Below are 22,290 nucleotides of genomic sequence, written 5' to 3'. Positions count from 1 at the left end.
TAACAGGGAAAGAAATTTCATAAATTGCAAATTTTAAGACCTAGATAATTGTGTCCTTTACCAATGTTGAAAATTTGACAACATTCGGTTAAAACCCAGTGGAGATACATTGTATCATGTGCGAGATATTGATGATCCGTCTATTCGGTCATTTTGAGAAATAAGGCTTTAAACTTTTACTTCGGTCTCCAAGAGCCCAAATTAGTCCTGTGAATGGAGGGAGGGGTTAGAGGCAAGGGGAGGGGGTATATCGAAAGGTTTCACATAAATGTTCCATTGAATACCCGAATAAACACCAGTCACAGAAATGTTAACCAAGTACAAGGAGCGTATAAGATGGTAGAGGAAACAATGTTCAGGACCATGATGCAAAATTCTCATAAGTACACATCTTTAAAGCTTTGCTTTAAAGTACCATTAAAATGTACTGAATTGAATCCATTTTGTGAGTACTTTTAGACTGTAAACAATGGTTGCTATGGGTGTTGCTATGTTGAAATATAGCTACCAGTGTGCAGATTTCTCTATTCAAACGTAAATCAAGGAGTATATTTAAGAGGAAAATCGTTTCAAAATATGATTTTCAAATGAACAGGAATGTTGAATGTTCATGTTCCGAAAAAATGGTTTTTAGGAGAAAAATTTATAGCTGAGAGTATAAGACCCCCTGAAGGTGGCTCCCTATAGAGTGCAAGTTAGAAAAAGAAACTTAGTTAATTTCTCTAAAAGTTTTCCCCGTAGAGATTTACCAGTATGGGTACTGTTAAAATGAGGCTTACTTTTTGGTTGTCAATTTTTGGATCAAGGCCATTACCATGGCAACATCACATCTAATGACAGGCAGATAATAAATATGATATTATTATTCCTCATTTCAGCCTAAAGTCCTTAATGTTTATACTTTCCTGTGGTTAAATTTTGTCATACTTTGCCACATCATGGAAATAATTTGTCATTCTTCTAAATATATTAGATTAGCTCTGACAGATTTTAACAAAAATAGGGTAATTTGTAGGAATTGCACGTGATTACTACTGAGCCAAATTAAAAAAAAAGTCACAGAAGAAACGCAAAAAAATTCACTGTCAGTTTTGCTTTTTGTGCTCATGTTGACATCATAAAAATCGAAAAACACTTGTGTTTTCCTTTGAGCACGCGCAGATTACTTGTGCTTTCGTCCTATGCATGCATGCAATCTTGAAACTATAGCAGGGTTCTCCCGCAAATTTGAAGGAGAAGGAGAATAACTTTGAGTAGGTGGCGGACAATGCCGATAAAAAGACGTGGATTGGTTTTGTTGGAGTCACGTGGAGCGGGGGGAGGGGTGGGGGGGCTGACCGCAACCTTTTATTGGGGGGTCCGGGAGCCTCCCCAGGAAAAGTTTGAAATTGGGGTTCTAAAAAGTGCATTTCAGTGTATTTTAAGCAATTATGGTTTTGTTCTTTTCTCAAAGAAAAGCAATTTCACCGAGAAAAACATACATGTAATATAATGTGTTAGTTGAACAGGTTAATCATTGTCATCCGTATCAAATTCGAAAAAAATATCAAAAATGTCAAAAAGGTTCTCATTTTGTGGTCATCACGCGTGTAAAAATAGATGAGAAAGCCAAACGAGAAAAGAGTTTTGCTGGCATTGAAGGCGCTAGATTGAGGTTTGACATTTATTTCGTTACAAGACAAGTGTTGAGTGGCTTTGACACAGTGCTAGGGGTGGAATTCATTGAACGTGATGAAGCTTGTGATTGGTAACTGTTGCAAGTAGAAGCCTGTAATACTGTGAAGTTTCCTGCGGATTTAAGCTCAGAGTTTTTTCTGATTAAGCGGCAGGCCATCATCAACGTTTTGAACCTTTGTGGTAGTTTGGGTTTTTCGTTCATGATTTCAAAAGTGATAAAATTAATACAATCAAATTTAAACTTGGCATATTTTGCAAATGTTTCACTTTATAATGAAGCCTTGAAATAGTGCATGTATTTATTCATACTTCCCTGCTTGATAAGTTCGCCTGTTTTATATCCCACTTTCAATATTTACACAGACATCTTGCAGCTGCCTAGTTTAAAGATTGTGTAAGATCCTACAAAGTTTGTTTCTTTTGTTGAAAGAAATCTTTGCAGTTATTTGTTTTCGAAAATCCTCCATGTGCGAGCCAAGCACTGGTTTGCATGTCGTTGTGTTTAAAGAACTAATTAAATTACACATACATTCACTGGAGATAACAGAACTAAGTTTAATTATATTTTTGAAAGAAAACAACGTATGACCTTCGTTTGTGCCATCTCTATTTTCTTTTCAATTTATCCCACGTACTGAACAGCGATTGCTGGGTTTTTCGTTTTTCGATATTTTAGTGATAATCTTTGATTATTGTTTATAGTAGATTTTTAACTTTAAGTACATTTAAGAGGGCCACAAATTTAGTAGTTGATAAACTATTACTTGTCACCCTGGATAAATAAAGTTTTGATTTAATTTGATTTGATTATCAGAGGAAAAACTGAGCTTTAACTTTAACTTTAACCCCGGCTGTCAAATATTTCAGTGCTGCTGTCACGGCTCAGTGCCCACATCACGTTTTTGGCGGCAATTCTCACGGCCCGAATGATTTCAGATTTCTTTGATCTCACAGCTATAAGAGTTGTATTTTTTAATCGCTACGTATTTGTTGAGAAAATTAGACATATTGTTTTTAATGCTTAATTTTATAGATGGATAGGCTCACATTGTTACAAATAATTTTTTTCATAATTTATTTACTGTGAGTAGCCGGCGCGCCAAGGACGACTAGACGGTGAACTTTGCTGGTAGCCGGAGCTTACGGAGAACTCTGCTATAGGGAACCACCTTAAGCTAAGGTCTGGCATGGTTTAAATGTTGCATTTTACATGCACTGAATCTAATTGCCGAATTAAGGACTTTGTAGTGTCTACTAAATACAAAGGTTTTTTTGCCAGGTTAGGACCACACGGAAAAAGTAGATCTTTGCAAGGGCTATTGGAATCCACAAAGAAAAATTGGGTGGCCACACATTTTTTTGAGATAATTAGCCTTGAATGTCTACAAAAATGCTGACATCAGCATTTTCTGAAAAAAGAAGGAAAGAATATTTCTTTACAGATTTCCTTAGAATTCCTGTTTTGGCCTTTACATACAGAAAAGCAAAGGCATTTATAAAGATACAGTATATTGTAAAAGGAAACAAAAACATTTTTAGTATGTTTTTAATCACAAAATTGTTGCAACAGCGCTTTTAGTTGTCTCTGACAGCCTTCCTCTGGTTCAGCTAAAATACAGTCTAAATACCATTAGCTCACAACCAGAAACTAATCATGTGTTGAATAGGCTTGCCACCTCCATTTCATAACATAAAATGTAGGGGTAACCGTACATTTTTCAAAATTATTGATCTTTTTTGAAAACTACGGTGCCTGTTACATTTTTTCCTGTCACCTCCCCAGTAAGTAAAACATTTGCATATCTCTATGCCATCTACAGGTACATGTTTACAGTTAAATTTCAGTTAAATTTCTGACAGATAACAGCTAGTTTTTCAGCTGGAAGACTTACACAGTTAGTGGTTAGCGATATGCTGCTATTCTGGTGTTCCTGGTTTAAGTAGTTGATTTGGTCACAGTAGGAAAATTTTGCTTTCATTAAAGTTGTGTACTTGGTAGCAAAATTTATTGTGTCAATGTCAACCCAGTGTGTGTGTGGTGCTTAAACCATGCCTTGCGTGATGCACAGAACATGTGCGCACTAAGGCTTTAATCAAACCACAGTGAAACTATAAACAGCCGAGTAACAGGACAATGAATGGGGCACCACGCTACCACGACAGCTAAAGAGCATGGTCACCTCTGGTACTGCTGACCACTACTGGTATTTGTTGTGTAAATCAGGTTGTTCTAATGCTAACCAGGTGCACTGACATGACAAAAGCAGAGATGTCTGTACCAAAGTAAGGCCACCCCCAGCCTCGCTGCCATTCACAGGCCAGGTCACCAAGTAGGCAACTGTAAAATGGTCTATTAAATGCAAGTTCAGTCGAACATTCGACTGATCCAGTCAAATATGCGACTGGAGTTTGACAGTTGATTTAAATGCCGCATTTTACATGTGCTGAATCCAATTCATAAATTCTGTTAAACTATATCTTTTACCAATGCATTACTCCACAGTTTTGTGCTGCATGACATGTGCCCAACAAGCTGGTGGGAATTTTTGGTGGCAATTGTAGAAGATGTAGATGGAAGGCTGGTGAGGATGGTAGTACATGTATGTGTGGTTCTTGCTTCAATCCAATCGTGCAACGTAGTTATGGAAAACCAATTACTTTTCGGCTGTCAAGCAAAAACCGTTCTATGCTACATGACATGCAGGGTAGGAAAGCAATATGGCAACTGTAATGGCAATATGGCAATATGATAACTGGAGGCTGACTAGAAAACCCTTGGTTATTTCAGTCTCCAGACTCAAATAGTGCACTTTTTTCTTTGTCTATACTTTTTATTGATATAAAGGCACTGTAAATGTACGAGTAAATAAAGTTATTGTTGATGTTGTATGGTTGGTCCGTATAGGGAAAAACTGTGACCAAGGTCTTGAAAATGCTGCCCAAGGCCACAGGCCAAGGGCAGCAGTTTCAAGTCTGACGTCACAGTTTTTTACAATATGGACCGACCATAAGCTGGCCAATAACATGTTTATCTTTTTTTCCTGCAGTAAATTGGCTTACAAGTGGGTTTGTTTATGCAACTTTGTCATTGAATTGGCTTATGCGCCGTCTACAAACCATTCTTAAAAAACCTAACGAGTGAACAAGCGAGTAACTCGGATACTAGACAAAGAAAGATGTATTTAAGATTGAACAGATTTATTTTGAACTACTTTATGTTAGTTGCATTTAGTTCACCAGTTAAGTTCTGCGAAAGTGTTTTTCCAGTGTGAAATTTCGTGCAAAGATTGAAGTTCTACTACAAAAACAATTTCTGTCAGCTGTTGCAAATCACTTGAAATCAGAGTTTTCTAACGTAAATTGAGCAGCAAATAGCGAGGAAATTTGTTAAGTGTATTCCACAGAAATTCTCTTAAATACAGCAATGATCAGAGAGGTAAACCTGACTGAAATTGACTCAATTTTTTACTTAAAGTTGTACAGAGAAGGACACACAGGATTATGCACCATTACAGCGCCAAGCTACAAACTGCCAAACAACTTCAAAAAATTCAATTGAATTTACTTACAGTGACTTTCCTTGCCATTTAAAGGTGAATAGATATAAACTTGCATTGATTAATCGTCGATGGAAGTGTAAAAAGGTCGAAAGATTGACGATTACCACTGTGGCGGTCCGGATGAGAAAATTCCGCCCGCTCCAGGAACCAATCAGATTGCAGGATTTGTTGAATTGCACCCGCTCACGAGCTGAGAAAAAGATAAAATAGTGTATGCGGTGTTTCGTACTTCTCTTCAGCAGAGTATAAGACTTACTGGCTTGACATGCCGCAATGCTTTTTTGTATGAGATGCTCTACTTAATTTGAAGAAGAGGCAAGGCAAGACAAAACATAGCGTGTGACAAAGTTTTTTTCTCTTTTTTCAGTAGAAGATGGAGAGCAAAGTCTATGAACTTGAATTTGAGTGGGAAAGTGAAATGAAAATCAGAGTATAAGAAGTAATGCACTGTCATCCACATTGTAAATTGCACATCCTCTATGCACGAATGGTACTTGAAAGGTGTGAACGATCGAAACGCAAAATGTGCTCCTTATCATTGTCAGCCCTCTTGATGGGAAACTTGAAACAGAGTCTAGGAACGAACATGTTGCTCGCACTCAGCAATTTTATTTGGCACAAAAAATGCTAAGTTTAAATCAAATGTTGAACTTATTAATTTGAGTCGACCCAAATTAGTATTAGATTCAGAGTATGTAACATGTAAAATTTAAACCGGGCCTAAGCTTAAATGATTTTGATTTATCTCGGTTAATCGCTGCTCAGTTTTTCAATTGTCCTGCCTTTCAGAACTTCTTCAAGTTTCCAATTTCAACACGAGAGAGGGGAAGGAATTACTTCAGCATGTCATACAGTCTTATAGAGACACTGCAGTTGGAGCAACCCTCAAATTTGAAAAGTTAGAGCTTGTTCACAATGATCAGCTATCTCATGAGGTAAAGAATTCAATGCTTTATCACTTGCTGCAACCGAAAGATACCATGAAGTCATTTTTACATCAATTTGCAATAAGTTTACTTTTGCTTGTCTTTTGCCTTGTTTAGTTCCAGGTCAAATGAAAGGTTCTTTGGGCTGCCTTGTGTCATCATTCATTGTGTATTGAATCCATAATCATTCTCCCAAATTTATTTTTAATTTTTAAGTCAGGGCAAATCTTGTGGATATGTATGTATGTATGTATGTATGTATGTATGTATGTATGTATGTATGTATGTATGTATGTATGTATGTATGTATGTATGTATGTATGTATGTATGTATGTATGTATGTATGTATGTATGTATGTATGTATGTATGTATGTATGTATGTATGTATGTATGTATGTATGTATGTATGTATGTATGTATGTATGTATGTATGTATGTATGTATGTATGTATGTATGTATGTATGTATGTATGTATGTATGTATGTATGTATGTATGTATGTATGTATGTATGTATGTATGTATGTATGTATGTATGTATGTATGTATGTATGTATGTATGTATGTATGTATGTATGTATGTATGTATGTATGTATGTATGTATGTATGTATGTATGTATGTATGTATGTATGTATGTATGTATGTATGTATGTATGTATGTATGTATGTATGTATGTATGTATGTATGTATGTATGTATGTATGTATGTATGTATGTATGTATGTATGTATGTATGTATGTATGTATGTATGTATGTATGTATACAAATGTATGGGATGACACGTGACAGACCTCTCTCTATATTTTGCCCTATAGGTAGACTGGGTACTAGTACTAGTACTATTGCAAGTTATCATCCATTTGTTATCTGTTTGTAATCGGTTTAAACGTTTCATGAAAACCATTTCAAGCGTTAGGCGAAGCGTCTTACATTACAATCAAACTGTTCAAATGGCTTTTGCAACTATTCATAATTTCTTTGCATCTGTTAGAATGGAAAGAGGTATCAGTTAAGAAAATCTAAGCATCTGTTAAAACAGCAAAAACTATGGTATGCGATGTCCCACTTTGTTTAATATTATAACAAACATACCTTTCTGGTAATCAGTGACCTGTGTTCTATTTTGTGTTGAATCATACTGAGGTTGTCGACAGTATATTTCTAGCTTGAGAGGCATGTCAGTCGTCGTCTGAGGACATTTCAGGCTATGAGCAAACTTCCCCCACCCTGTCCAGCTGAGCAGGGATTGGGAAGGTAAAACTGGTAAATGAACCTATGGCTCATGGCATTGGAAAGTTATAGGTCATTTATGACAAGTTTGGGTCATTAGGGTAAATAAATGGACCATAAAAAAATTTCGACAAATGATACATAATTCTTGATTGTTGTTGTTTTATACTTTTACGCATGTTTGAACACATGTTTGTGATCTGGAAGGTCCTCATGTCTCATCATGCTGCTTGTTTTAAATGTTTTACATTTGGCGGTCTTAGTACGACTGTTCTTCTTGCCATGTTTTAAGCAGACCTTACAGTACACAGCATCCCCCTCAGGGTTAGTAAGCAAGCAAAGGCAACAAAGTTAGCCACTTACTTTGAAATTTTTGTTCATTAAAAAACTAGAAGGCTTGGAAGCTTTGAATTCATTGTTGTTTTCAGGATCACAATTCGTTGTGGTGGACTCGGTGTTCATAGTGGAAAAAGGCAACAATATCTGAGTCTTGTCCAATTTCATAACTTTTGCTTTCAGAGGCTTATTATTTTAGCTAATTACAGCATGCAAAACATATTCAAATCAGCCGATTCTATCAGTGAAAACGGCAAACACATGGATTGAGCAAGAACCACAAACACTTTTATAAGGTTGATTGAAGAGCAAAGGCATTGTGATTTCTTGCGTGTTTATTCGTTATTACACTGAAAATTTCACAAATGAAAATCCTTTCCACAAAATAGTGCATATTTTACTAGCTGTTTTATGGCGAGGGAACATTGCAGGCCTGTTAGGTACTTTCGTAATGCACCATTTCATGGCTTTATGTGTCATATGCTCATGGCGCACGTCCTTCCTGATCCCTGCGTGTTTTAAATTGTTATGAACTGCAGAATATGCATTCTATGATGATATACACTGTACTGGAGGAAAAAAAAATTAGCTGTTAAGTCGGGGTATTTAACAGTTGGTGTAGTGCGTAGATCATGCTGCAGCCTAGCAGGGTCAGAAACACAGCAAGTGGTATAGGTCATTCAAAATATTGTGACCTCAAAATGATATAGTGTTGAGAAATCCCCTTTGTAAATCCCTCTAAAAAGGAAAGAGAGAAAAATCATCAAGCCAATATGAAAATGCAATCACACATGCGCAGACCATGACACTGTCCCTTAATAATAACAATAACAAAATGCTTTGGTAATTTTTTTTAAATAAACACTCTTAAAATTGCAACACATTTAACACAGAGAAATAAAGTTTACATAACCAAAGAGATAGAAAAAAGTGCTGGCATATCACTTCGAATGATTGATGGTCTGTCCTTTTGTATTATTAATTGATTGTCACTGTATATTTATTTTCCATTAGTGATGATCACATGTGATACACGTAGCTGTCACTAAAGTACTTGAATGGCAGGGAGTCATTTTGGTGTTTACAAGCTAATTCCTCTGCCTTTAGAACTGTTGCCTTGTGAATACATTTCCTTCACATTCTGAATATACTGAATACTTAATTATTTCATTTCAGATTCTATCATTGAAAATACCAGAATGGCTGCTGTAAAGTTTGACCAAAAAAAACTCAATGATGTCAGTTACTTGGGTGACAAAATCTCTTAATATCTTTATTAAATATATACTTCTACTAAGAGTGTTTGACATCTGTTCAGTTCTGTTTCCAGCCACTAGGCAAGTAACTGTTTCAAACTTGACTACTGTAGCTTGGAGCATAAAGCCCAACCTTACCAGACTTACTTGCTTGCCTGATTCTTGAGGCTTACTTGACCATCCTGAAGGAGTGTTTACATTAGTCTTCACCAACCTTAAGTCAGCTGCAGTACATTGTGTACTAGTAGTAATCAAAGATTATGAGTGCGTTCAATGCCGTCACTTTAATATATATACCTTATGATTTCACTAGCTGACTTTCAACCTCTGTTTATCGCTAAAATCACTGAATATTTTTCATCAATAATGGAGGTTTTACAGACAGGTAAAATCATATATCATAGTGTCAAAGTCCATGCCAGTGAGGTCCGCTGTATAAAATATGATTTGTTGATACAATGCATGACGGCGTCTGTTTCCATAGACTCACAAAAATATTTACATTAGGCTTCTAATTTTGTGTTAAATATAAATTTCACATTAACTGGTAATGTTTAATGATAAAATCTTATTTATACAAGTATGTTTTTTTGTACATTATTGTAAGCTGGAAGCACAAATTTAAGCAATCATTTGCAATCGCATGCACGTTTATTGTAAACAAACTCGGCACGACTGATTCGAAGGAGTAATTTTACAACACCGCGCTAGTTATTAACATATCCCTCAATGCTTTTAAGAACGAAGCGTACTGTAAATCATCAAATTAGCGCCCGCCCCCCCCCCCTTGAATAAGTGCCCCCTTCGAATAAATGCCCTCCTGTTGGCCAAAATTTAAAATAAGCGTCCCCCCCTTCGGATAAGCGCCCCACCCCTCCCCCCATTTTGTGGACAAGTAATAGACAACAAAGGATGTATAGTTTTCGTCATGATAACAATGGGGTGACAGGCCTACACAACTCCTATCCACGTGTAATGGCCGCTTTGAGAGTTTTGCTTGAACTGGTATATTTTTGAGGATCTTCCCCTTTTGTATGGTACAATAGGGGGATCTTTGAATATTTCGCTAAGCAATAACAAAGATAAATATGACACCCATGATAAGAAGCAGCATAACTTGCAACAGTTAATCAAACAGCTGGGCCCGGCGTAATAATACAAAATGCAAGTAACCAACATGTTCACGGAATGTTTCAAACTTTGTCCCTCCAGAGCTAAGATTTAGAGAGCTTAAAACATATCTTGCCATACAAATGAGCAATAAAAACTAGCACGTGACAAAAAACAGAGGTGTCGAACTCTACAAATTACACACGGATAACAGCGGAAACCACGCGGACCTATGACCTCTAACGGCTCTACTCTGGTGAAATGTCCTCCTAAAAACAGGATTATTGCTTAGCGAAATATTCAAAGATCCCCCTATCGCACCATACAAAAAGGGCAGATCCTCAAAAATATACTAGTTCAAGCAAAACTCTCAAAGCGGCTATTACACATGGATAGGAGTTGTGTAGGCCTGTCACCCCATTGTTATCAGTATTAGACTTTTAGACTTTGCATTGTTTCAGTTTGTGAACACGTTAAGTTTAGAAAAAAATTACAAGTACTAATGGTGCCACGATTTAAAGTTTAGGATCAGCTTTTAGGTCGATAAACAGCTTATGTTGTTGTTTACGTGCAGATGATAATTAAATAAAATGATCATGTCAGGCCACAATTTGGGAAAAATTATATAAACGCCCCCCCTCGATTAAGCACCCCTTGCCCCTCGAATAAATGCCCCCTTGCCTCCTCCCAAATTTGAAATAAATACCGCGGGTGCTAATTCAAGGATTTGTAGTATAGAAACAAAAGAAACAATTCAAATTCAATGAGATGCAAAAGAGTGGCCCGATATTCTGCAGTCAATTTAGTACTTACTTACATGTACTTAAGTTCCAGAATGTATTAAGAGCTAGCAGGTGCCAAAGCTCCTTTGTTTTAATATCGGAAAGCGCATACCCACAGTGAGGGAGGTTTTCCTTCACTTATTGTTAACAGAGCATAAAGATGGTTTAGTTTCTCCCTAACTCCCTGCATGTAAGCTCTGGCATACCCCTTACATTCCTGTCACCCCTGCCAACCCGCTCTCCTACTGCCACTTACTGGATTTCCTCTTCAATCTAACTGAGTCATTTTTCTAAATAATTTACTTCTTGTCTTATTGGCTTGAAACATAATTTAAAATCAAAAATTAACTATTTGAGGCTATTGAGATTCAGTACACGTTTTGTTGTGCAGGTTGCTTGTACTAGTGCTAGACTGTATAAGAGCCATTTGTACCTAATAAAGTTGAATTGTTTTAAAAATTATTTAAATAATATTTTTATTTATTTCAGTTTCCATTGTCAAATGTACCATACTATGATAGTTCCTGTTAAGCTTACAATGAACAGTGCAGTAATAACAGTTGCCCAGGTATGGAAATGGTTTATGTTTTTGTGAAAAAATACATCTATACAAGTATATTACTTTTCCTAATGCCAGAGATTATCTGTCATGTTACTTCTAGTCATTGAATTGAAAAAGCCATTGCAGCAGTTGAAGCAGGTGAGAGAAAAAACCCCTGTCGTAACAATGAGTTTTAATCTCAATTTAAAGTACAAGTACATGTACTGTAGTCAAATTTTTAGATAGCTGACATAGTGGAAAATAATATTTCTTGGGGATATGACTTGAATACTTGTCATTAATGGGGGTAGACCAAGTTAATTGTTTTGGACAAATAAGTTTTCCATTTACCAAGGTGGTCAAGACTGGTCAGTTGTTAGAAGATTTGACCCTATCTGTGGTATCCAACACCCCCTCCCCTGAGGGGATTGCAAGGGGGTTCTAGGGCGATAAACATTTTACCCACATATCCATGTTAGCATTTCTGAAAGAATGATGAATTGAAAAACCAGCCTTTTGAATTACAAGTTAACAATTGAAAGTGGACCTATACAGACAGAGCAAAGGTGAATGATTCAAAGCAATATTGTTTAATGTTAAGTCTCACACTGTGGGATTGCTGACTTCTTAAGACAGATTGATATACAGCAAATGGCAAATGGAGAAATGTGCCTCTGATTTTGGTTTAATTTTTTTGTGATCTTTAAATCGAGTCAACTCAAGAATAGATTTAGAAAATACCCTTTTAATTTTGAAGCTGCTAAAGACAGATATATGGCAGAAGTTGTAGCCGTTTGTGGTAAATATCATTTTGTTTCTAAACTTCACTGATAACTTGTCATGTTTTCTACTGAATGTAGAACACCTCCTCAGATCTTGTTACATTTAATTCATTCTTCATACTAAAATAGTATTTGGGAATAACAACCCCCCCTTCCACCCACCCACCAGCACCCCCCCCCCCCCAGCTCTCCATGTGCTTAGTTTATTCTTGGCACTTACTGTGGCATTCCTGTTGCTCTCAATGAGACCCACCACCCGCTGGATCTGGAAGTAGTGTGAATCAGCACCCCTTCCCCACCTTAGAGAAAGTTATTCTGGACCCCTCTTATTACTTTCTGAGTGTTGTTACACCAGAGCAGCCACTCACTTCAGATCCGATTGAAAGAACTGTATTCCTGTTCTCTCTGGATGACATGCTAGTCAATCACAGGTGGCCCCCAGTTTTATCTACTTGCCCCGCCATGTTACTAGAATTAGTGGGTGACTGGAACGGACCTAGCCTCAGATGCTCTTCAGGCCCGTCACGCAATCACGCTCTCCATGCAAGATTGTGTGACAAGCCCATATAGCATCTGCGTAGAACGCTAAAACAGACCTGTAGTACCCATTTATGCTCCTGGGCCTGCCGAGACAGGCTGTGTTTAAAGTGTTTGGCCAGGTTCCTTGTGTTAGGAACCAGTTAGCACACTATGTCAGCCATTAATCATTTGATCTAAATCTTGCTGGTCCTTCTATTTTTCAGTTGGAGACAAATCAGGACAAGACAAGAAGAGGATAAACACCATGTAGCAGTTATTGCAATCTAGGACCCAGGTAAACATGTGCTCTTATGCATTTATCAACCCAAACCGTAACCTGGCTGAGATTCTCACGTATGCTCCTGAAGCTTGATTCCCAGGAGGGGGACTCCCAAATAAAAAGGACGGGGGTGCTCATTGGAAATTTTGAAAAGAACCCCTAAGAGGTACCAAGATCCTGTATTTTGTGGGCGTGGCTTGAAATTTTTTCACCCCTAAGAGGTACCAATTCTAAAACAACAAATTATCTCCTGTCATATTTTTTTTCGGCCCAATACCCTAAAAGGTACCACAAGAGCTCTTGATGTGGATCTTTTAAGGCTGAACTCCCTAAGAGGTAACAAAACCGTTTTTATCCCCTAAGGTACGATGAGCACCCTGTCCTATTTATATGGGAGTTCCCCTGGGGCGGAATTACCCCTGGGAATTTACTTGATTGTTACCCCCACATCATCAAATTCTAGGACAAGTCCAACAACTTAATTACTCTTTTTACTCAGAAAAAGTCATTTTCTGAGTTTAGGTAGGACATTGACTTTCACTCCTTCACTCGCTCCTTCCTTCCATCGATTCATGTTAACTTTTTAATGAATCTGCTGACCAGTGCATAAAGCTTTCGCAGTCGCTTGAAGTTGAGGTGAAGTTTGTCTTTGGTAAATCGTTTAGACATTCGAAAGTATATTTGTGTCTGTGTGTGTGTTAAAAAATTTTAAAATCTCACTGGTCGGCCAGTTCGGTGGAGGGTTGAAAAGCGGTCGACTGTTCACAAGTCCAATAGACTGATCATATCAATCGACTGCTCCGGGACGCAGGTTACAAACACGGACTCACATTATTCGGTTGTACAGACAGATCGTCATGGCTTTTTTTTTTTGCCAAGAGGGGGTGGTCGATCATCGTCTCTTGTTTTCTTCTTCGTAAATCGACGAAACACTGGTGATAATTCACGGTGCGAGAAAATAGTTTCGTGGGTCTATCATATTTTGAGTTTAAATCAAAATAATTTAAGCTTTATCTACTACATGAATTGCCGAATGATCAAAAGCTTCAGATGATACTTTTAAAGATAGGAAACGCAAAGAAGCGTCGGGAAATAGTTTATTGTCATAGAAGTGTGCATTAACAAAAAAAGGAAAAAAAAGAAAGGAAACATGGAAGAAAGTTACAGAGTCACTGCGCCACGGTAACATATACACAGAAATGTGTACCAGGAATAATTATGAAGTGAGTATGAATTGAACCGCTGATTTCTACAACTTTTCATGGCAGGCTCATAGTAGTACCGAAGTGAACTTATTGCTGGTTTACAAGCCTGACTTGTAGTCAGCCGAGAAATCACTAGGCAGGGGAGGGGGCAAAGGTCCCGCAAAAACCATGGGTCTTGCAAAATTGTCGTCGAATTTGACGGTTGTCGCAGTCTCGTTTCTTTAGCGGCTATGTACGTCTAGAACACTCGATCTCAAAGCTGTCTGAGAGTCTCGCTTTTTGCAAGACTTTTTGAAAGTCTCCAAGTTCTGATTTGTTGGCTTGCTCAATAAATGACGTCTGAACGTCTCGCATGTAAACACTTTGAAGTCTCAGACTCGAAATTTAAAAATACAAAATGTGTCAGGCTCGCATTACATGTACCAGTCAACCATGGACAGTTCCGCTTTTTTTATCTTTTTTTTTTTCTTTTGCATTCGATCTAAATTTTGAAAGGGGTTACAAACAGTAAAAAAGCGCGTCCACCGAAGAAAATAAAATGAAAATAAAAATAAAAACGAAGAAAAAGGAAAGATTAAGACTTCGAGTGGTTATCAAACTTGTGGTCGTCTGGAACTCTGGTTTGAGGAGCGACAATGATCTACACTACACCACTCAGTACACATGTGATTGTCATCACAAATAATCAATCAAATATTACAGCTTCTGCGTAATCATACTGCAAGATCTTTTATGAATATGTTAATGATATATTGATGGTTTTCAGACAACTAGGATAAATGTCGCCCTAAATTGTACGTTTGCTATTGAGGGTTATTCCATTGAAATAGAACCTGCACTGAGATTTTTGTGAAACTTTGCCAATTGATTGTTTATATTATAGGAACTTAAATTTTGAAATAAAAACGAGGGGTCCCTATGTTCGTTTAGGAACAACAGCACCTTGTTTATACCCAATAAATCCTTATAATAGCACCATGATTGTAGACACGATTGCGTGCTAAATTCACGTTTCCGACGATTGTTTTTTGTCCTACACCGAGAATTGGTCCATATCTATTTTACACAGAGAAATTTATTACTCAATTCAAAACAACAGAAAAAAATGATAGGTCACCATACTCGTTTGCGAGAAAATGACGATTTACCTCTAATGCGCGCGCGCTAATCACGCGTAAAATTATGCGCAGTAGGGATGCACAATGCAATACTGGGGAATGACCTTAACTGTTTTCAAAAAGGTACGATGGGAAATGGTTCGTGGTCGTCGCCTTTCGTGACTCTTCCGATCATTTATCGGTATGTAGGTGACTTTGTTTTCTACACGCCAGCGCATGAGAGATTTGGTGCACCGACAGTTTAAACGACAGAGTCAAACTACTGTCTTTACAGGGTGAGGACCTTTTCTTTAGAGACGAGATTTTTCTTCGGGAGCGTTTCAGTTAATTTTGGTAGGGGTGGGGTGGAGGGAGAAGAGAAATAGATCACGAGCATCCTTTTCTCAGAGGTTTTCTTTAACCTGCTGTGTGAATTTCAACAGATCTATACACCCTTCATCGTTTCTTTTTTTTGGCTGGTGGAATTCGTGGAAAAATGTATTTTACTAGACTTTCATTATCGTCATTGCCTGTAGCCCCGTCTAGGGCAAAGGCCACCAATAAGCACCATCCAGTCATTGCAGTCCTGGGCCAGTCGTTGCAGTTCTCCCCACGTGTAGCCATTTTCCCTCATGTCTGCCTCTAGATCACGGCGCCACGAGTTTCTTGGTCGGCCCCTCTTCCTTTTCCCCTGAGGTGAGGGCTTGCCTTGTGATGTTAGATGAGGACTTCCGAAGGGTGTGGTCGATATACCTCCAGCGTCTTTGAAAGATGTCAACTTCTGTAGGCTGCTGTCTCGTTCGTTTCCACAGATCTTGGTTGCTAATGATGTCTGGCCAGCGTATCTTAAGAATCCTTCTGAGGCAGGTGTTAATGAAAGTCTGGATTCTTTTCATAGTGGCGACGGTGGTTCTCCAGGTTTCGGCTCCATAACGCAATACAGGTTTCACGATGGTGTTAGAGATCCTGATTTTAGTGCTGGTGCCGAGAAGTGGCGATCTCCAGACATTCTTCAGCTGTTGGAAAGCTGCTCTCGCCTTGCCGATGCGAGCTCTTACATCAGCTTCAGTCCTCCCGGTGTTATCTACGATGCAGCCTAGGTAAGTGAAGCTCTCCACCTCATCCAGCGCTTCACTTTCCAGCATAATGGGAGTATCTGTGACCGTATTGACCTTCAGGACTTAACTCTTCCCCCTATGGATCTTAAGGCCCAAACTTGCTGAGGCGTCTGCAACAGCGCTGATCTCTGATGTCGAGTGTGCGAAAGAAGGGCCAGGTCATCAGCGTAGGCCAGGTCATCCAACTGCTTCCAAAGTGTCCACTGGATGCCATGGCTGTAGATGTCTTCATTACCCAGTCCATCGTCAGAAGAAACATAACTGGCGACAGCAGGCATCCTTGCCTCACTCCGGTTCTTACCTCAAAGGCATTAGTGGGTTATTTTCTCCTGTATTCCGTAGTGTCTCAGTAGCTTCCAGAGGGTCTGCCGGTCCACGCTGTCAAATGCTTTTTCATAGTTCACAAAGTTGATATAAAGAGGTGAATTCCATTCCAGGGACTGCTCCAGGATGATACGCAGCTTTGTGATTTGGTCGGTGCAAGACCTATTCTTACGGAAACCAACTTGCTGCTCGCGAAGCTGTGGGTCTATGGCATTTTTCATCCTGTTCAGCAAGACTCGATTAAACACCTTTCCCAGAATGTACAGCAGTGTTATACCTCTGTAATTGGAGCAGGAGCTGAGATCACCTTTTTTGGGGAGCTTGATGAGGTAACCCTCCTTCCACTCTGTTGGTACCCGCTCCTCTTCCCAGAGCTTATTGAAAAGAGGGTAGAGCAGCTCCACGTTTGTCCTGATGTCGAGCTTCAGTGCCTCTGCTGGGATGTTGTCAGGTCCCGCAGCCTTGCCATTTCTCAGCTACTTGATAGCGTTTTGAACCTCCTCCTTTGTGGGTGCGCTACAGTCAATGGGTAGGTCGCTGTCGGCTGGCTGTATGTCCGGAGGGTCTGGGTGAGCAGGTCGGTTGAGCAGTTCCTCAAAATGCTCCACTCATCTCTTTTTCTGTAGCCTGCGTAGCAGGCGTATAAAGGGGAGGGGGTGGGGGAGGAGGAAGAGAATTCGGGGAAGGTAACGCCTGCTACAAAAGCCGCTTCTTTTGCATCTCCGCCTACTGTTTTACGGTAATCGGATTAACAGAGCTGTCAGTTCAATGACCAATCAGAATAAGGCGCGCGCTTTTCTGCATAACTGCCTTTACGCGGGAAGGCGTGAAAAAGTATTCATAGCAGCGAGCATTGTGAGAAAGTCTTTAAGCCGTGTAATGTCAGCAACTCCCACAAAGGTTTGTAAAAGAGAAAGCAACCCAAAGATAGACATTCAAAAACCAGCAGCTGCACATTTTGTGGAGTAAACTTTACTTCTTTACTTCAAACTTTCATTTGAAAATCTATTTTCCTTTTGGTCGTTCTGGCACCACATGATTCAAATGAAGCTGTTTCCGCGCAAGTCCTGTTGACTGTTTTGCGTGTTGTATATGCCACTGCTCGACTTAGTTCAGGCAAGACCATGGTTTCGATCCTCCATGTGGATCTCATCAGTTGCCGGTATTTCTAGAATGCTCTGTATGTCTGTAGTTGCCACTGGCGCAACTCGACGTATAGCTTTCTCGAAGTAAAGCTACGGCGTCTCCGAAGAAAATAATACGAGAACAAATATGATATCCGTGATAAGGATCTACCTACTGTACTTGCAAACAGTTCTAATCACAGCCGGCCCGGCGTCTCAATATAGAATGCAAGTAAGCAACATGTTCACGGTAAATTTCATATTTTGTCCCTCAAAAGAAAATTCGGGGAGACTTAAAAGCATATCTTGCAATAGAAATGAGCCTAAACAATGCATAAACACATGGCAAATTACAGTGGTGTCAAACTCTACGAAGCGACACGCAGACAACAGTGGAAACCATGCAGACCTATGACCTATAAAAATTTGCCATAGCACGATCTAACGGCTCAACTCTACTTGAAATTCCTCCTTATTACACAACATGAACTGCCCGTCATAAACACGAGTGAAGCTACAAAAAAAGGTCGAGTGGCCGAACAGAGAACGGCAAATGTACAAATGCCACGAACCGTAGAAGTCGTGTAGGCTAGTCAACCCCATTTTACACAGTCCTTGGCGGGAACAAACATTTGAAATATGAGGCTTTAGCTGTATCCTGTGGGCAACACCGCTAATACATCTTTTCCATCTAGAAGAGATTTTACTGCAACTTCTTGTTCCGGTTTTAACTTGAATTCACTACGAGCGACGACGTTCAAATCAGCCAAAGCTCTCGCTAGCACATCAACCTCGGCCGCCATTTTGGTTGTTTTCGCATTACTTCACAAACCCGTCCTATTGTCCGATTCACCAATCAGAATTTTGCGGCCGCCAACGACCGCAGAAATGAACCAACACGGGTCTTTATAGCAGGCGTTCCTTCTCCCCCCCCCCCCCCCGCCCCACTCCGTTTTTTTCCCCGTCCTCCAAACCCCGTCCCATTTATACGCCTGCTACGCAGGCTACTTTTTCTGCCCCTCGAAATCAGATATTGGTTGCCCATCCTTATCTTTCAACGGTCTCTCTGGCTAGCTATATTTTCCCGATAGGTTCCTTATGGTAGCATAAAGGTCCCGCATATTTCCATGATAAGCTGCCTCTTCAGCCTTTGCTGCCAGCGACTCCAGATAGTTGCGTTTGACTGCCTTAAGGCTCCTTTTGACACTCCCGTTCGCCCCTTTGTACTCCTCTTGCGCCTTAGCTTTTGTAGTTTGTGTTCGGCTGTTGTTAACAGCCGGCTTCTTTGCTTTTCTTTCCTCAATCATCTTCAGTGTCTCTGGAAATCCTCCCCATGTGGTTGGGGTTCCTCGGACCCAGCACTTGTGTGTGACCGCTCCTTTCACTATCTGCCACCTTACGTCAATGGTTTCCTCTTCCATCAGCTCTTGCATGGCCTGGAACTTATTGGAGAGTGTGATGCTGAATTCCTCCCGTTTGTTGGGATCATTCAGAAGAAAGGTGTTGTACCCCAAGCGTTTGTTTTTACTAGACCTTAGGGACCTTTTATTTTGTATTCATATGACAATCTAGACGTGATAGGCATTTGAGAAAGTTTTATAGTCAATATTTAAAACAATAGAGCACTTTTTCCGTGTTTACATAGCCTCATCTAAACACGAGGAGGGTTGGGAGAATTCGAGACAGTTATACAAACCCGAGACGTAGGCGAACCTGTGTTCATCTGGACTGTGAAACGAGAATGATCTCCACTACACCACGCAGGACTTGTGCAATGTTATCACAAAACTGAATCAAAATTTTGTTTGTTTTGTTTTTGTTTCCTTTATGACTGCATGCAAGATAGTTTTCATAATTTTGTTTAGTAGGATGAAATCATAAAAGCGATTATCAGAATTTAGAATCAACGATAAATTTGGCCGTAAATACTGCGTTTCTGCCAAAGACGATGATCTCGTCTCTTGGTTTTGTTAACAAAATTTTCAGCTTTTAAAAAGTACGATCAAAAAAAATGCGTGCTAGTTAATTTTCCTGAAACGTTCGATTCACGTGCAGGTGACAATGTCATCATGACGCATGCGCTCTTGCCACCGTCCGCTGTCCCCATTTTTATGTCAAGTCATTGCTTTGTTTTGTCCTTTGTTTTGCCCAACCCTTTGGAATTCGCTTTTTTTACTTTTGTAAGAGTTTAAGTTAAATCGTACTTGTTGTCGTGGTAGCAAGGCCTTTTCAGTAATGTTCTCTAGCGTGTGAAGAGGGTGGGGGTTGGGAGGTGCAAAAAGATTCTCTTCTACTGCGTACATCTTGAAAATTCTAATCGTTCGACAAATCAAACAAACTTGGTGTTTAATTCAAATCGCGTGGCAGTTATCACGTCATATCTGGCCAAAAAGAGATCATACATCTTGGAGTCGCCATCTTGGATTCATGGTATATTTTAGAAAAAGGAAAATCTAAGGACGTGAAGTCACGTTATGTTCCCCATAACTGTGAAAAGTCACGAAATTTGGCCACTTCTGATGCTTAGCTCACATTTTGTGCGGATCGGCCGGATTTTTAAAACCTGTTAGGCTGACCAGTTTAGAAAGTTAATCTTGTTTGTTTGTCACCTTTAATAAAAACGCTCGGGAATTTGTTTATAATGAAGCTATGGTTTTGTCATTTAAATCCATAGAAGTAATTTTCGCTAACGTTATGTTTCATAGCGAGAATTTGGCAAAACGTAATAATATTTATAAACTAAATATAATAATATAAAATAAACATAGGCAATATTGCAGTAACTGAATGCTGAGAAACTGTTTTCATTTATTCCAGGTATGACGCTTCTCTGGGTGGGAAGCTCAAGATGAATTGATCATACACCATGGATGATGGCTGAGACTGACTAGCCGATAGGCTTTTTATGTCTACCGAATAGTGTATGTACCAGTGATGGGTTAGATATCTCTTACTGCTGAGAAATAGATTTTGGAAGCGGACTTTGTGACAAACAAGGAGTCTTGACACGATAGTGAAATTAGCTACCAAAAGAAGGAAACTTGAACGCCGTAGTAGAAAAAAAACGAAGTTTACAATTACCATAGCTGGAATAAGGGTAGTTAGGATTGGGAAAGACTTCGACCGATAACATTTTAAATCTGCCCTGTCTCTGTCACGCAACGCTACGCTATCGGGAGAGAGGGACCCTGTCTCCCTAGAGCGTAGCATTGCGTGACAAAGAGATGACCAGAACTGGACTATTCAAATCTGTAGATGTGCATATGTCATGTGTTTCTGAGGTAACTCCGATCAGTACTAAAACTATATCATTTCTCGTCATAATTATTTTTAATTCTCAATTTGTAGTTCTTTGGAAATCTCCCACTTTTGTTAGTTCTTCGTTTCTCCCGCAACATGAAATAGTGGTGATGTAAGCTAAGAAAGACAAAATCGTCTGTTTACATGAGGAAAGTTATTCCTTATACTGACTACCGAAAAAATTAGGGTTTCTTTTAGCCTGGTTAAAACTGGCAGGATAAAATTAATGTCGAATATATTTTTCCTGCGGTGTAAGTTTCACTGGCTCTGTTTGAAAGAATATAATTTGCAATTTTCGTTACCTTACTATTCGCAATCGAGTAGGGGGAAAAATTGTTTTTTCTGCCGATGAATCAATTTGGTTTCTAAGGCGCAGCGAGAAAACGATGAAACATTTTCTCAACAAACGTAAATGTTTACGATCTTGAAAAGCCCCGAACTTCATAGTCATTCAAATTGATTAATATTCAATAACAGTGCAGATAGTAATTTTATCAAATGTCATTTTTACGATAACTGCAGAAATTCTCGCGCGCTCATTGGCTAATTTTCATTGTCAATAAGCAGACAGAAACAAATTTATAATTTATGCGATGCGTCAACGAGCGAGAGCGGACAGTTTGACCATGTTATCGTAAAAAACAAATTGAAGTCAGTTTTTCATGTCTGTCCTGTTATTGACAATAAATTTCGTCATAACATTGCCAAAGCAGTCTGCGGATACACTCGGCTATCGCGTCGTGGATCCACATCTACTTCCACAATGTTATGACAAAATTCATGATCAATAACAGGACAGACGTATGAAAACCTGATGTTAATTTGTTGATCTGTAGTTATTCTAATTTCCTTGTTGCTGTTGTTGTTCACATACAGCGCCGCTAGGTTAATATCCTTAAATATTTCTTACGTATTTTACGAGTAAATCGTCGAATTGAAGTTTGTAAGTTTAATTAGTGGCAGTTATGTTGAAAGGACTTAAAAATTCTCTGAAAGTCTATTAATCAATCCTAAACTTTGTAGTTGTCGAAGGAAAACAGTGCCGTGCTGTGGCGGTATGTAGTCGTTTTATATTTCTCAGAGGTTTTGTAATATAACTCTGTCGCGGGTCATTAGTCC

The 22,290-nt window shown here is 39.0% G+C and overlaps 1 protein-coding gene and 1 long non-coding RNA gene across 2 annotated transcripts; one reads left to right on the top strand and one right to left on the bottom strand.

Moving 5' to 3' along the window:
- The first annotated feature begins 2,573 nt into the window (after positions 1-2,573).
- Positions 2,574-22,283, top strand: LOC145496636 (uncharacterized). Its single transcript, XR_014050581.1, has 5 exons — positions 2,574-6,172; positions 8,910-8,984; positions 11,371-11,449; positions 12,948-13,018; positions 20,689-22,283. It is a non-coding gene; the product is annotated as an uncharacterized LOC145496636 (long non-coding RNA).
- On the bottom strand, positions 14,831-18,826 carry LOC145496633 (uncharacterized). Its single transcript, XM_081476341.1, has 2 exons — positions 18,585-18,826; positions 14,831-17,458 (listed from the first exon to the last, which is right to left on the bottom strand). Exon 2 carries the CDS (start codon positions 16,448-16,450, stop codon positions 15,953-15,955), a length of 498 nt encoding a protein of 165 aa, XP_081332467.1. The 5' UTR covers positions 16,451-17,458; positions 18,585-18,826; the 3' UTR covers positions 14,831-15,952.
- Positions 22,284-22,290: the final 7 nt, after the last annotated feature.

This window comes from Orbicella franksi, chromosome 9 (genome assembly GCF_964199315.1).
Source record: "Orbicella franksi chromosome 9, jaOrbFran1.1, whole genome shotgun sequence".
NCBI classification, from domain to species: Eukaryota; Metazoa; Cnidaria; class Anthozoa; order Scleractinia; family Merulinidae; genus Orbicella; species Orbicella franksi.
The sequence above is the reverse complement of the archived record's forward strand: the minus strand, read 5'-3'. Positions and strand labels throughout refer to the sequence as shown.

Bases quoted from the DNA above. Each gene is read 5' to 3' on its own strand.
- LOC145496633 (XM_081476341.1), bottom strand. From the start codon at position 16,450: ATGCTGGAAAGTGAAGCGCTGGATGAGGTGGAGAGCTTCACTTACCTA.